The sequence below is a fragment of the Carettochelys insculpta genome, chromosome 2 (assembly GCF_033958435.1).
Source record: "Carettochelys insculpta isolate YL-2023 chromosome 2, ASM3395843v1, whole genome shotgun sequence".
Classification (NCBI taxonomy): domain Eukaryota; kingdom Metazoa; phylum Chordata; order Testudines; family Carettochelyidae; genus Carettochelys; species Carettochelys insculpta.
In genome coordinates this window covers 88,379,274-88,396,180 of record NC_134138.1, presented here as the reverse complement: position 1 = coordinate 88,396,180, position 16,907 = coordinate 88,379,274, and the positions used below count along the sequence as shown (strand labels likewise).

General features: G+C 44.7%; 1 protein-coding gene across 4 annotated transcripts in view; it reads left to right on the top strand.

Moving 5' to 3' along the window:
- The first annotated feature begins 12,069 nt into the window (after positions 1–12,069).
- The window catches only part of TTC39C (tetratricopeptide repeat domain 39C), a 68,782-nt gene continuing 63,944 nt past the window's right edge, over positions 12,070–16,907 (top strand). For 2 of the 4 annotated variants that reach the window (XR_012644185.1, XM_074985821.1), the window contains exon 1: positions 12,070–12,310. Coding sequence is in view for 1 of the 4 variants with exons in the window: in XM_074985821.1 (XP_074841922.1) it covers positions 12,165–12,310 (146 nt within the window). In the remaining 3 variants the exon portion in view is untranslated. The remainder of the gene's footprint in view (positions 12,311–16,907) is intronic. The other 2 variants (XM_074985823.1, XM_074985822.1) reach the window with 2 other exon arrangements.

Sequence of the window (16,907 nt, the reverse complement as noted above, 5' to 3'; positions counted from 1 at the left end):
TTACAAAATCCATTTTGGGCATTTTTTTTCAAAGGATACTCAACCTGGCTGCTTTACATTTTGCAGGCACTACACACTGAGGTCAAAGGGAATTTTGCCCCTGATTCCATGAAGCAAAGATTTTACCTTTGGTTCAAATGACAGAATTTAAAAGTGAAATACAAAGTAGGAGAGGCAACGTCTTTTATTGGTCCAACTTTTGTTGTAAGCAAAGACAAGCTTTCAAACTTACACAGAGCTCTTCTTCACGTTTAATATCCAGGAGTGGCATGAGTACAATAATATTATACAGAATTTAAATACCTGATTTATAAATATAACTAAATAGTTAGCTATATAAATTCTGTTATTCACAACCCAGAGCTGACTGAGGGTTCAGAATTGAAGGTCATTTTTGTAAAGTAAGGAGATGCTTAGAATACGTTCTAGCAAGCAAAATAAAAAAATCACATCTGCCTAGAGTGCTTCAGAGTAACTGAGAACAGAGTTTGGCCCAGAGTGTATAGCTGAAATGTATGGGTCTGATGCTTTCATTCAGCAGCAAGAGACAGCAGGTAAGGTCTTTATTTTTGCTTAATTTAATCTTAGAATTTTTCTAAAACAAAGTGTTTTTCCGGTTGACCATCCAATAGCTTACTAATGTGTTAAAGCCTCTGTTAAATCTTATTTTTCTTGAAGAAAAATTATACCATCAAATTACAACAACAATTTCCCTTACTTTTTCTGGTATAGTCTCAGGGCGGTAGCCGTGTTAGCCTGTATCTTCACAAAACAAAAAGCAGACCTGTAACACTTTAAAGACTAACCATATAATTTTCCAGAACAGAAAAAGTGCATCTGTCCCACGAAATTTCATCACCTATAAATTATATGGTTAGTCTTTAAAGTGCTACAGGACTGCCTTTTTGTTTTCTATAGTATAGTTATTGTCAAAATTCAGGGCCCGTTCGGTGACAAACACTTATCAAAACACTTGTTTTTTTGATAGAAGAGTAGATGACAAAATGAAAGACATTGGAAGAAAGATTATCTAAGTATGATTGATGCTACCCAGCTGTTGCAACTGAAGATTAGTATCCCTTGATTGTGCATCAAAATTATCCTGCTTGAATGCACACATTTAACAGAATTAATAGAGGAAGAGCCCCTTATCTTGGACTTACAAAAAGAAATGATGAGTCTCTTCACTTCCTTTAAATTATAGAGCACAGCCAGTTATTTGTCTGAGAATAAGGCAAAACTTTTCAGTGTCCAGCACTGTTTCACAGATGATAACCCAGCAACTAGAAACAACAGTGCTGGCAGTCAGAGACATCTCCTGCCCCTCAGAGTATTTTCAGACTTTATTCTGCCTTTTGAGGTAGGGAACAATATCTTGGAAAAGTCAACTTTTGTGTTTTTGCATGCAAGCCCCCAAGCTAATTTTTCAATATACTCAAGGATGCACGGAACACCATGTATGGGAGGGGAGGGTGTCATTTTTCAAACTATATGTAACTAAACCAGACAGGACCTGGGATTTTTGAAGTTCAGATTCCTGCATATGCAAAGGAGAAAGCTCACCCTTTTTGACACCTCAAGATTATTGAGATACACTATTAACAGGACTGTCCCCCAGTGGAGAAGAATCTCCTATGTACTTTATTAGAAATGTAGCAGCTTAATTCAGTGATGAAAGCAAATGATGTGGCTATCACTTTTGACAGATCTTAGTGATGTCTGGTTACAAAAAGGAGTAAGACTGAAAATAAGTATGGGTGGGAAGATGGAGGTGGCTCCCAAATGTGTCATGAATTACTCTGAGAAGGCTTAATTACTGAGATGTATTTGGTAATAAAATATGAAATGTGTACACAATCCCTAAAGGTAGTAGGGACAGTAAATAAAAATAGTATTCATAAGTCATTTGGGGGGAATGAACCACTGGCTCTAAGAGATGAGACTGTACTGCCTGAGCTAAAGAATGAAGTCCATTAGTTTGTAGGAAGAAGCAGACTGAGAAACATCTTTTTTGTGGTACAGGCACTAGGGAGGGATAAAGAGCCACACTGAGTTAATGTGAGTTATGGTTATCATTTTATAGATGGGGAAAAAGCATTGCACAGAGTTCAATGCCTGATCCAAGGTTACATAAGAAACTTCTGCTGGAATCTCTTTCCTACAAGAATTGTGCCCTAATCCCAAGACTTTTATTCCTCCCTAAATATTAAAGTGGGTTCCCCTTGCAGCTATATTTAGAAAAAAGAGAAAGGATGTGCTTTTAGCTACTTCCGGGAGAGGAAATGTGGGTTTAGGCGTCTTGAAGGAGGCAGAAATCTATCCATCCATTACAGAGAATTCAAGGCTCCTTGCCTTAGGAAGGTCAGCTCTATGAACCCATATAGCTATCCAGTCAATTGTTCCTTCCCCTCTGTGTACTTCAGCTTTTGACCACATAGATTTTGACCTTCCTCTCCCAACTGAAAGGTAAATTTATGTCACCCATCTCCTCCCAGCTGGGTCCACAAAGGAGTAATTTAAATGTAAAGAATTAAGCTACCAGGTGTTAGTGTCCCAACCTACCAAGGATGGATAACTGTTGCTGTGTTCATTGACTTTGACTGATTGGTTTTCTTAGGGCCACCACAGCTGAACTTTCAAACAAGAGGACACCCCTGGGAGGGAGTGGATCAGTATCTACCAACTCACACTGTCATAATGTACTAGATATATTATGACACATTAAGACAATGTGAATTGGGAAACACTCATACAGATAAGCTCCCTCTCAGGGGTGTCCTCTTTTTTATATGCTAACCCTAGTTTACTCAGAGGCATTTTCACCCAAACTCTCCCAGCCCCTTCCTCTAACCAGAAAGTGCTAGGGATACCAAAATCTCATCTCAAAGTTAAACCACTTAAATTAAAGCAAAACCCCACAAAACAATCTCCTACCCAGTGATGTTTCACTCTTTGCTGGCTTTTTATTTCTGTAGAGCAGTGTTGGGAGTCAAACTGGTGTGAGCATTTGAATATTTAAGATACTATATATGTCTAAAGCCCCAAAGTGAGATAGGAGAAATGGGAATAAACTTTAACTCCTTATGAACTCATATTAGTGCATCAAGGTACTTGACAACTGTGAAAAACGTACTGATAAAATATTGTTAAATGAGTGAAAATATAGCCCTTAGTTGGAGTGAGCCTTTTTGAGTTCTTTATTACACTTTGGCCATTATTAGCTATGACTTACATGTATGATATTTATTATGCATGTTAATTACATTAACATTATCAAGACATTAATTTAAACTGAGTTTACTAAAGCTGAAATGTTTGCCATAATTACCTAAAGCTTTACGGATCATCAGTTTTCCATCACAAGCATCATGGCACTTTTTAAATTATTTTAGAGGCATATTTGCAAATAAGAGAGAGAGAGCATGTGTGCTTTATCCAGTGTAGTAATGAGAGGCTTGGTGTAAGGCTGAAGGCCTAGAACAACAGTCAATGCCTTGTTAACATGCAGCAAAACTAAAGGCTTCAAGCCTGAACAACAGTAGGTCAAAGCAAAAACTGTGCTAAGTAGATTCTGCCCACAGGAATGCAGCAAGAGACAGAGCTGACAAGTCACAGGGCCTAAAAGCCCACAAAAACACCTAAAAGCACCCAGAGCCAGGCACTTAGTGATACACATAAACACATCCTGATTAGTACCATGCACTCCCCATACCCTCCCCATAGATAACAGCTTAGCACCAGGTATATTGCTACCCAAGTTCAGGAACACGTTGTAATGACAAAATGATGGATAGTGTTGTTTTGATCGTACCATCATTATCCCCCAAGTTAATGAGTAGATCTAGTTACATTAAGGGGTGTCAATGAATTACAATGAGGGGGATTGTACCTGGATACCTAACTTGTTTATACCTGTGTATAAAAATGTGTGTAATGGGGCTGTGTCGAGTGACCTAGGGGATGATGGAGCCCCCTTGCCGTCAATTGAGTTGCATCCATTGTCATGGCACATGCATGTACCAGTGTAAACTGTTGAGTCATATTGGAGACTCATGAGGGTGTTGGAGACCCTACGTCAACATCAATAAACCTGGCTCCAGTGCCTTCGTACCTCGCTTGATTTGTGGTTCTTGGGGGGCTCTCCGAGGTCTGAAACGTTGGCTAACCAGGAGCCTACACTGCTGTCCAAAGAGAGCGTGCGCGCACACACACACACACACACGGCCAAAGTGATCAACATCAAAGGGAGCAGATTGGATGTCCGAGCACCATTCCGGTAGAGACGTTCAACCACATCCAGGTATAACTAGAACCAGTCTGTTAACTGGATTCAAGCATTTAAGGTCCCCTGTGATAGAAGCAGCCTATGTAGGTATTTTTCTCCTGCTAAGATGGAATTCTAAGCACTTTCTGAAGTCAGCGTTCTGAAAGTAAAACACTTTACATTGTCTTTTAAAAATTCTAATCTTGTGATGGTGCTTTAGATAAGACTGTTCAGTATGGGAAGAAGTTTTCCCAAGTAATTGTAGTTAAACCAGGCTAGCATGTGGCTACTACCTGAACAGAACTGTTGTTAGTATCTGTTTTGCCTTTGTTTTCTCTGGAAATATGCATGTAGGTTTGGTGTTGACTCAAAAAAAAAAAAACCCAAAAAAACCCAACAACAAAAAACCTAATTGTTATTTAACTGTTATTTATTGCTCCTGAAATAGGAAAAAAATAACCCATCGCCATATGTTACAGCATAAAACAGTAGCTGTATGACTGTGCATATAACAATGAATTTTGTTTTATATTATAGATATAAAAACATTGTTTGTTATATTAAAGCAAAGCTGCTCAGTGCCAGAAAGACTAGAAGCAGTAACAAGTAAAACTCATGATTTCATCTCTTTGAGTGAGTGAGTGTTGGGTCCAGAGCAACACTAAACCTGAAAAAATCCTGAACGTTGTTATCCCTGTAGCATTACATAATAAAAGAACTAGTGGTCTACTTGCCAGTAGTGGAGATTTGGGACATCTAGGCATGATCTGGCAGCTTTGAAAGTGTACCCATTTCCTGTGAATCACCTTTTGCTTATCTTTCACCCTTGCTTTGAGAAGGTCACTGAAAAACAGACCAGGAGTGCTTTAGTGAAAAGGTTGTGGCTCACATTTTGTATTCTCACTAACTTCACTAGCTGCTTCAGGTAGTCACCAAAGGTCAAGATTCAGCCTAAAGATGAGAAATCACATGAAAAGGAAATTTCAGGGAGCAACTTATGAAGATCAGTGTGATTTTTTTTGTAGTTTTTGTTGGCTGCTGTGCTTTATAAACAATACATGAGGATAACAGATGAAAAGCTCACCTCATAAATGTTTAAGTGAAAAGCTATGACAGGCAGTGACTTTCATTATCGCATGTGTGAGTTGGTGGCATATATTGCAGCAGCAAACCAAAGACCAAGTGCCTATAGATATTTACAAATGACAATGAGTCCTTAGAATCACTTGGGCTTGTCATATCACTCTTACAAAGCAGAATTTATAAAAAATAAGAAAACATTCTTTGACATTGCTAAAACATCCCTGACTGGCCTGCCTGAAAGTGGCATTTGTATCCTGAATTCTAACCCCTTTTCAAAATTAATAATTGAATTATATTTGTCCATAAACTAGAACATGAAGTTCTTGCAAAGATAACGAGGGCTTGATTGTACACACCCTTGTACAGTTACGAATCTCACAAGAGAGCTCTGTATTATTTTTATGAACACTGTGTGTATCTTTCTTTAAATCAGGGGGGTTGGTCACCCCAGCACACGTGCCAAGAGTGGCACATGAGCTGATTTTCATTGTCACGCAGGGAGCTCAGCTCAGCTCTGTCCTGCCTTCTCCCTGCAGCTGGGACTTTGTTCAAAGCGTGTGCGATTTTGCTTAAAGCGTGTACCGCAGTTCTGTGCAGGAAAATACAAGGGAGCGTGCACAATGTGCGTAGCCAGGCTTGAAGACAATTAAGGCTTAGTTGGCTTCCAAACTGGTTCACCACTTGTGTACGCTCCCCTGCACGTTTGTGCACAGAGCTGTGGCTTTTGCAGCAGCCTCCACAGTCTGCTTCACCTTCTCTCCAGCTGCAACAACTTGCAGGCATTGGAGAGTTAAAATAAAGAAAACTTTACAGAAATTGATAAATCATCAAATTCTCTGAGGCAACATTTCAAACCTATGACATGCTGGTACAGTAGGACCCATCTGAGTCCTGGCAGCTGAGGACGGGATGCCCTAGTATGGTAAATGTAATTTCCTAGGTTTTTGGGTAGTAACTCAAGCTGGCATTCATCAGGTCTTCAAGAAAGATCTGAATTCATTTTCTAGGGGCTTTCTGCTCTTGTCAATGCCTGGCAGAAGGATTCCACAACTGCAGGTCTGTTAATTTCAAGGGGTGTCCACAGAAACAGTTCACCCTGAAGTGTGACAAGACATGTACAAAGTGAGTGTAATAAGTCTCTCTGATTCTCCTTTACTACACATGATAGCTATGAATTAGTCTCATAGCTCTGAAAGGGTATGACTGATACACCTCTTGTCCTTTTAAAAAATAAGCTATCCTGGCAGCTAGAGTGAAAATTTTGGCTAGTTAATTAAAGCGTACAATTCCTGATTGCCCCATGAATTTTATTGGCTGTGAAAAATGTTGGTCCAGCAGTTGAAAGGCAGATCTGTATAGCCAAAAAACAGGAACAGGACAGGCAACAGCATTGCAGGCTTCTTTGTAATGCATTGGAGGGAGCTCTTCTAAAGGAGAGAAGGTAATTTAATTCTGATGGTGGACTGATTGGCCTCTCTGTTGTTGAGACTATCAGCATACGTGTTAATGAGAGCCAGCTGTGATGGCGCCTTTACAGTACGGGTCTCTAGCCACTAAAAACTGGACTGGAAACATAAATCATTTAGTATAGACTTTTGAAGAACCATTATATAGCCATTACCAAACTGGGCTAACCCTGAATTTGTGACTTAGAGGTGAAAAACTCCAGTATCTCCTTATCTCATTAGTAACAGAGAGAAAGCCCTGCTAGTCTACAGACTATCAAAGCAAAAAGGCAGTCCGGTAGCGCTTTAACGACTAACAAAATAATTTATTAGGTGATGAGCTTTTGTGGGACAGACCCACTTCTTCAGATCATAGCCATACATAGTTTTTAAAGTGCTTGTCTCATTAGTGAGCCATTCATATCCACAGCACAAAGTTTTAGTTCTCTTTACATAGGTCATTTGTGATCAATTACTGGACTATAAGAAAAGATTATTAGACTGACATCAAGATTCAAAAACAGGATATCTGGGACTGGAGTTAAGCAAAAATAATTAAGTCCAACTTCCAACCAACTGTATTTCTCTTTCCGTTTTCTGAGATTCTTTACAGCAAAATCAATGTTTCATTGACAGTTATTTACAAAATTTACTTCAAATGCATGATAGCATTAGAAATCTTCAAAGTAAGATTAAAATGATGCAACTATGGATATGTATCTTTGTGTCTGAAAAAAGGGATAACAATGCTACATTGCTACAAATAGGTATATTGAAGAATAATTAATGAGTAATCAAAGACTCTAAAGACAATATTACTGTACAAAAGCACTTCCTGTGATTATGAACGACTAAAGTGACATTAAGAACTAGCAGTGCTTTAGGGGGCCGGTAGAGTGGAAAGGTCACATTAGCTGAGATTAACCAGTACAAATCATATATGTTGCTCTGTTCATTCTGGTTTTCTCATTACTGCGGCCCATTTTGTAAACCGAATCCCACATCCATGTCCCCTGTGTAAATTGTACTAAACTTAATCCATCCTCAGATCTGTTAAAGCACTTATCACTATGCAATACACAGTGCAGCTTGCATTATTGCTGATCTCAACTGCTGATCAGTACTAAAGACTGAAACACAGTTTATAACACACAACAGAGGCACTATAAAGCTATGGCAGATAGGCTGTACAGTTCACACTACAAACATCACATTGCTTGATCACTGAGGTTTAAATACATTTCTCCTGGTACAGGTGAATTGCAGTCCTATGCTGCAAAACTATTCCATGAACTTACACTTTTCTGGAGTGGTAAGCAATTACTTTCCTCACTCTAAGATGGACAACTAGCTGCTGACTAGTAACACCAGCATCTGTTACAGAACATAGATTTAGAGGCAGCAGCTCTGCCAAAATAGCCCAGAGAAGGTAGGCCTGAAGTCAAAACTGCAAGGAATCCAAGTTCTTTATACACTGGATCTATAGAAGAATAGTGCTGAAGACAAAGGCCTATGCTAAAGATACTGAGTTATTCACACACAAAGGTTGGGCAACTGCATGAATTTGGGAGAGAGGGCGGGCTGTTTGCTTCTCAATGGAAGCAGGAGAGTGGTGGGTTAGCCTTGAATATCTGTAACTCCCAGGAAACCCACAGGCTGTGTATTTCTACATTACTTCTTGGACTCAATGACTCCGTGATCACATGGCTCCAGTCAGTGGCTGCCCCCCCAGAATCACCTGAGTGTGATTCTAACTTAATCAGTCATACCTTGCACCATGTTGAGGGCTGCTGATATGGTCTTGGTCCCATCCCCTGAGGTGTAAGGGAAAGCATTCCATAGAATTGATTTTCTCCCCGTACCTACCCTGATGATAATAAATTTGTATTTTGCTACACTTAAAAATGTCTTAGAGGGTTTCAGGTCTGTGAGGAGGCTAGTGTTTTGTGTATTAACGCAGCCAAATGCAGGAAGAACAGTCCCTTTTTTGGGGAAAAGGGGAAGCTTAGAAGTGTGTTCACTTGTAAATTTTGGAGTTACAACGATATCTTTATGATAGTACACTTGTCCATAGTTCACTGAATGATCTCCATGATTTGGATTTGAACTAAAAAAAGGCTGCTCTGCTATGGTTGTGAGGCTTTACTGTCAACTACAGGCAGAAATTCCCACTACCACTCATAGGTACATTAGTGAGGACAGGGACGGGTGAATACGTAGGAGTGCAGGGATCCCCATTAGCAGAATGGCATAGGGCAAGGGTCAGCAACCTGCAGCTCTTTAAAGAGTCACTTACAGTTCCAGATGCTGCTGCCACTGACTCCTCTTGTGTCTCCCTGCCCTGCTGCTGCTGAAATCATGGAACTAAATTTAATTGGTTTAATGGCTGGCAGGGCAGTGAGAGGGATCCAGCCATTAAACCAATTAAATTTAGTTCCATCATTTCAGCACAGCAGGGAAGGGAGCTGCCTGCGCTGCAGGTGGGGGAAGTGAGCAGGAGAACTTCAGGGAGGGGTGGCCGAGTCTGAGAAGGAGGAAGAGGCTGGGGAGGCCTCCTAGGAGCTGAGTGCCACTTCCCTCCCCGTGGGGCTAGTGCCTCCTCCTGGACAGCACGGCGCTCCCCGGCTCCTCCTTGCTCCATAGCTGTGGCCCCTCCCCGTTTCTGCTGGCAGCTGTGTCCTGTGGTGCAATCTCACCTCCCGCAGGACCTAGCCCAGCACCCTACCTGGCCCCAGGACCCAGTGAGTCCAGTGCTGGCGCTGCTGGGTAGGGAGTGGCTGGGAAAACTGCAGGCACTTTCTGGCCTAAGAAGTTACGGGGAGGGAGCAGGAGACAACTAGGGAGACCCAGAGCATGTGCAGGGGAAGAGCAGCAGGTGGGCAAGTAAGATCTGGGTTCAGTGGGCAGGTTGGGGCAGGGTGTGCAGCTGGAGAAGCTTGTTGGCTGAGGTGGGTTAAGCCTGGGGATGGGGAGGGGCAGGTTTGGGGCTGGGCGTGCAGCTGGAGAAGCTTGTTGCCTGAGGTGGGTTAAGCCTGGGGATGGGGAGGGGCAGGTTTGGGGCTGAGAGAGATTCAGCCTGAGGATGCAGGGAGGGCTGGGTTTGGGGCTGAGGCAGGTAAAGCCTGGAGATGGGGATCAGGTTTGTGGGCCAAGGGGGGGCAGAGCCTGGGGATGGGGAGGTGGGGGGCATGCAGGGTTGATGCAGATATTGCTTCTTCCTGCTTAAGAGCCAATCTCTATGTGCAGGATTTTCCTTGTCCTCATTTGCTCTCCAATCCAGGAGTGAAAGTAATTTAAACTAACGAACAAATCATTGTGTGTGTGCTGTTCTTAAAATAGGGGTTACAAAAAGTACAGTTTGATGTTATTTATTAAGGGCTGTCACATATTCATGTGCGTTGCAGCTCTTGAAGTATTGATTTTGTAACCGAATTTGAAAAAATGGCTCTTCTCGCTATTTTGGTTGCAGATCCCAGGCATAAGGAGAGCTGCAAAGCCATTGCTCTATTTGTAAAACCAAACACATCAGTCTCTAAGGTAGAGAATTCATCCACTTTCACCAGCACTAAAATCTCTTTAAAAACTGAAATGTAAAAACATTAGGAAAAGTGAAAGCTGCAATGCAGAGAGAGACTGAGCTTCCCCATTGCACAGCTTTGGGGGTTCAGCTGCTGCAACCTGAGATGCTATGTTTCAGGCGAGGGAAACAGAGGATTCTGCACAGGGACTCAGAACTATTAATAGCTCTTCTGCTGTCTGTGCAGCTGGAGAGTACTCCTGCTGCTGCTGCACGTGCTTTGTGCATGAATGCAGTGAAGGGTGGGAGGGCTGGGAGAAGGACCTGAGAAGATGTAAAGGGGCAAGGAAGGAGACTTTTAGAACACCCCCTGCAATCCAGGCACAAATTGCCCCCGGCCCTTTGCTTGGGATTCCTGCCCCATCATCCCCTAAACCATTCCCCCACTCCGCACATTCAGCCTGCAACAAAAAACCCACAAAAACAGACTCCAAAGGGAAACTGCAGAGCTGCAATTCGTTTGCAAATTTGACACCATCAATCAAGGATTGAACAAAGACTGTGACACACTGGCCAATTACAAAAGCAGTTTGTTTCCCCTTGGTGTTCAGGCCTCCAGGTCAGCTGCTGGAAAAGGGCCAGATTCTTCCTGACTGAATTGACCTCATCAACTTTGGCCTTCCTCTTGATTTGCAGCCCCTTCTTTTCTGGAGCCTGTCTAATTAGACCTTCCCTAGAACCTCCATTCCAGTGCATCTGATGAAGCAGGTGTTTGCCCATGAAAGCTTATGCTCCAAAGCTGTTTGTCTATACGGTGCCACACAGGACTTCTTGTTTTCATGGACAGACTAACTTGGCTCCCCCTCTGATACACTCAGCCTGTGCACTGAAGTCAAATAATAGTCTGAGGAAATTTGCAGGTGAAGCATTTTGGTGTTTGGAAGGGAGCTGGGTCCCTGGGACACATGCTCTTGGGTGCCATGTGAAATGGAAGTGTTTAAATCCCCGTGTGCATGGTTAAGGTTCCCACATTTGAGCTCTCAAAAAAAGAGGACACCCCAGAGTAGGAGGGTATGTGTATCAGGATCTAACAAATTAGGCTGCATTAATACACCGTGAGTGGGTAGATGCTGGTACGGATACACTCCATCTCGGAGATATCCTCTTGCTTATGTTGTAACCCGCCTTTGGAGAGGTAAGCAGCCTTGTAGGCTACGGGCCTGCCCAGGGCCAGCCCTCGAAGGGCGTCAGTGGGACGCCGTAGGAGCTTTCTTTGGACCGACTTCGGGGGGGGGCGAGACACGCCTTCACGCTGCACTGAGCTCGGCTCCCTCTCATCCTGGGCAGCCAAGGATCCTGCTGCAGGAAAGGCTCCTAAATCCTCCCGCGCTGCGGGCTCGGGGAGGCGCGTGTCGGCTGCGGCCGGCTGAGGCTCCGCGCCTTGCCGCTGGGGCTGGGAGCTGGCACCGAGGGAACCCCGCCCCGCAGCTCCTCCCGCCCGGACCGCACGAGCCCCGCGCGCGCGCACAGCCGCCGCCGCGCGACCCCTCCAGGCGCGTTCCAGCCCGGGCAGAGCAGCGCCGCACGGGCGGTCCGGCAACCAGCCCAGCAGTTTCGCTCACTTACACCCGCCTGCGCAGGCGCGGCAGTCGCGCATGCGCGTTACTGAACAGTCTTTGCTGTAGCGCGGCGGGTGAACAAGCTCCGGGCGCCTCAGCGAAGTCGGGGCTGAGGCTCCACCCCTTCCCCTTCCCCCTCCCCCGGGATCTCCCGTAGGCGGCGCCGCCGGCCGGCTCCCCTTCTCCCATCCCGGCGGAGGTGACAGGAGCCCGGCAGCCGGCTGGGTCCTGCCGTCATGGCCGGGTCGCAGCGGCCGCCGGCGCCGCTGGAGGACGAGGAGGCGCCGTTGCCCATCGAGGACGCGGAGCTGGCGCTGGCCGGGATCAACATGCTGCTGAACAACGGCTTCCGCGAGTCCGACCAGCTCTTCAGGAAATACCGGTACCGGTACCGGCCGCCGGCCTTGCGCCTGCCCTCCCCCCACCGCGCGTACCGGTTCCCGCCGCCCCCAAGTGGGGCTGGCGGCTCCTCGCTTCCCCCGGCTCCTCTGCGCTGGCCGGAGCCGCTCAGCCCAGCCTCTGCCTTCGCTCCGCCGCACCTGCCGCGCGCTAGCGGCCAGGCCCCCGGCTCCCCGCCCCCCCCCCCCGGCCCCCACGTGCGCAACGCCCGCGCCTCCCGGGAGGGGGGGCTGTGAAGCCGTCGAGTTTTCTCTCTCCCGGCCCTGTTGGGGCACGGTACCGGGCCGGCGCTCCGGCTTGTGCTCCGAGTTCCTCGCACTCTTCTGCACGGGCGCGGCGCTGGCCTGGCGGGAGGGAGCAGTCGGGTTTCTGGGCATGCATCTGCGCTCCTGGGAGACGTTCGCATATGCGGCGTTTGCAAACAACCCGCAGTTCCTGATTTGGCAGAGGCCAGCCACCATTTTTCGAAAAGATGTATCATAAGGGGAATTTCTCTTTCCTGCTTGGGCGCCTGTAACTCTCAAGCATACTGATGAGTCCAGTGGCACCTGACTGACACTGACAGCTTTATTGCTGCATAAGCTTTTGTGAGTTGCAGCTCACTTCATCAGATGCGTGAGGTGAAAGAAAACAAGGTAGGAGGGCTACGGAGATGAGTGTTGCATCGGGAGCTAATTCAGTCGGGCTTGTGGAGAAGAAGGTGAGAACACCTAACATGGAAAATTGCTTATTGTAATGACAGAGCTATTCCCAGATCCTGTTCAGACCCATTCTGATGGTCAAATTTGCATATGAATTCCAGTTCAGAAATTTCACACTGCAGCCTGTTTCTAAAGGGTTGGTTTGAAGATGACAACTTTCAAGTCGGTAACTGTGTGTCCGGGACGGTAAAAACCTTCTCCCACTAGTTTCTGTATGTTGCCATTCTCAATGTTTGATTTCTGTTCATTTATTTCGTTGTATAGAGACAGTCCAGTTTGACTAATGTGCATGGCAGAGGGGCATTGCTAGCACATATCACATCAGTAGGTATGTAGATGAAGGAGCCTTTGATGGTATGGCTGATGTGGTTAGGTCCTAGGATGGTGTCACAAGGATGGAAAGAGTTGGCAACCAGGTGTCTTGCAGGGATTGGTTCCTGGGTTATTGTTTCTGTTGGTGGTGGTGCTGTTGGTGTGTGTTTCAGGTTGGAGGACTAGCCTGCCTTCCAAAGTCTGGGAGAGCCAGGGGTCATCATCCAGGGTTGGTTGTAGATGCCTGATGATGTATAGGGGAGGTTTTACTTGGGGCTGTAGGAAATAACCAGTGGCATTCTCTTGCTTTTTTTTTTTGGGTCTGTCGTGTAGTAGGTGACTTCTGGGTATCCTCCAGGCTTTATCAATCTGGTTGTTCATTTCCCCAGGTCGGTATTGTAGTTTTTAAAATGTTTGATAGAGATCTTGTAGGTATTTGTCTCTGAGGGATTGGAGCAAATGCAGGTGTACCTTAGGGCTTGGGTGTAGATGATGGATTGTGTGATGTGCTCGGAATGAAAGCTGGAGGTGTATGAATAATTGTAGCAATCAGCAGGTTTCCATTAAAGAGTGGTGTTTGTGACCATCACCTATTTGCAGTGTAGTGTCTAGGAAGAGCATCTCTTCTGTGAAGTGGTCCTGCTGAGATTGATGGTTAGGTGGAAATTGTTGAAATCCTGGTGGAATTCTTCTAGGGCCTCCATCCCATAGGTCTGGATGATGATGTCATCAGTATAATACAAGCAGATGAGGGGCACTTGCGGGGGACGAGAGCTGAGGAAGTGTTGCACTAAGTTCGCCATAAAAATGTCAGTGTACTGTGGGGTTGTACGCATTGCAGTGGTGGTACTGTTGACTTTGAGGTGTAAATCGTCCCCAAATCTGAAATGGTTGCAGGTAAGAGCACAATCATAAAGTTAAGTGATATCATTGGGGATACAATTCCTGGTACCTTGTAGTCTAGTCCCTTCCAGTTTTATGAGATATGTATGTCTCCATGTTTCAGTCTTCCTTTATGTGTAATGTTGGTGTAAGAGAGCTTCTGCATTTGTAGTGGGTTTTCTGAAAGATTACCAGTGGATTGTAGGAGCCTCAGGAAGTCAGTGCTGTCTTGAAAATAGCTGGGAGTGTTAATAGCGTAGAGGCTGAAAAGAGAGCCTACAGTAGTTCCTCAAGTTATGCAAGGGTTGCGTTTCCACGCACCATCGCATAACTCGAATTTTGTGTAAGTTGGAGGTGGCTTTTTTTTGGTGGAAAGCACATTCTGCAGCCGAGGAAGCAGCAGGAGCACTTGGAGCGCCTTTTGAAAGGTAAGTCCTGGATTGGGGGAGCCGCTGGGGAGGGTTAAGCCTGGTGGTGGGTTGGATCCATAGGAGGGGGACAGGGGAGTTAAGCCCAGGGTGGGTTAGGGCTGCAGGTGGAGGTGGGGGCAGAGAGTTGAGCCAGAGCTGGGCATGGGAGGTGAGCCAAGCCAGGGGATGGGTGGGTTGAACCGGGCTGGAGGTGTATGTGAGCTGGGCGGCAGGGGGTTTGAAGCAGGGCTGGGGGGGAATGGTGTTAACTGGGGCGGGGGCCATGAGCCGGATCTGTGCACAGGTGTTGAGCTGGGATGTGTGGGGTTTGAACCAGGGCCGTGTGCGGGGGTGTTTGAACAGAGGGCTTGAACCGGGGCTGGGGGTGGGGGGAGGGGTTGAGCCAGGGCTGGAGGGAGCGGGATTTTGAGTTGAGATCAACTTGCGTTAATGCAGGTTAAGCGCAACTCGAAATTGCTCATGTTGAGGGTTTACTGTATACAGCCAGACAACCCTGCTTTAAGAATGCTAGTGCCTGAGATAAAGGGCCATCCAGGATTCCAGGTATATGGATGTCGGAGAGCAGGGACCAGGGGTACCTGGTCAGGGTTCTGAATATTTGTTCCTCTGCTTCTTCAGTTAGGCTATGTCTATACTACAAAAATAACTTAGAAGTTGAGCATCTACACACAGCGTGCTTCGTAGTGTAACTTCAAAGTAGGGCACTACTCTATTCCGGGAATGGAGTAAGGACTTGGAAGTTGGGCTCCCTACTGCAAAGTTAAGGAAAATGTGTATAGACTCTCTGCTGGCTACTTCGAAGTAGTGACTAACTTTGAAGTTAGTCGCTAGTGTAGACACACTCATCGTGTATTTCCTGTGGCACTCCTCAATGGGATCAGAGGATAGTGGGATGTAGAATGCAGTATTAGAGAGTTGTCTAGTAGCCTCCAGTTCAGTTTTACCTTTTGATGATGGCTACAGCACCTCCTTTGATTATGATGTCAGAGTTGTTTCTGAGACTCTAGGTGCCAGTGCAATTTGCATGGCTGAGGTTATGGGGCAAGTGATGCTCCTTGTCTGCAGTTTCAGTCTATGCACGTTAGCAGAAGCACTCTTATGTAGAAGTTCAGTCTGTTGCTGTGACTGACAGGTGGAGTCCACGCAGAATCCTTCTTGCATAATTTCTTTGAGAGTGTGTGACGCAATCTCTCAATGTACTCTGTATGTTAACTGTAACAGATTTTTCACTTTCATTCCATTTGGTATGATGTCCATCTGCTTGCACTTGGAAAAGATGATGATGTCTGTTGTTATCTGTAGCAATATATGTGCACATGAGAATAAACTGTAAGATTTGCTTCATATGCCCAGTCTCCAATAATGATTTTTAGCTTTTAAGCTTGTGTGTGAGTTGGATGGAGAATACATAGTAACAAGTGGTACTTGAATGGTACTGTAATGTAGCAATAAAATAACAATACAATCTGTACAATTTATTGTACCCAGATTAATAAAAGAAAAGGTCTCCTTCTATAAATTACTTAACTGTCATTGGAAATGCAGGTGTTATTCTGCGACTACGCTAATTTTAAGATAGTTATGTTTCCTGCGTCAGTGACAAGAATGAACCCTTTCCATAATAGATGGAACTGTTGCATTATAGATGTTGTTTTCTAATTTATATGCACAACAGTGCTATTCTCTGTACAGCAGAATTCATTTAAGGTCAAAATTGATTTAAAATGAGTCTTTATTGCAAGCCCTTCATAGCATTCCTTATTCTTTCATTTGCGAAAACTAAAATCTGGTACAAATAAAAATTTGGTGGGTGAAGGGATGTGACAATTTAAGAATTAAAAAACTAGGACATGAAGATAGTTTTTACTGTGCTCCTGTTTCAAATATTATTAATAGCTGTGTGTTCAGCATATGGTTTCTGAAGTCTTTCATAAAATCTGATTTAGTTTTCTCATTGTTATAAATTGATTATTACAATTTAAACCTCAAAGGAAAATCAAGCTACACAGACTATTTGAATAAACTACTGTTGTCTGGATCAGGGTTTATAGCTGACATTTTCATTATGAACCCATATTAAAATGTCTGAAATGTCCCTCCTCGGATGTGTCTCAGTTTGTTTTCCCTTGTGTAAAATGAGGTGCCACGTGATTCCATTCCATAGTTAATTTTTACACGTGAGGACTAATTATGAACCCCTGGTCGAATGTGATTCATCCGAAAATGGATTTTAAGTGATGTTTGAATCATAGGT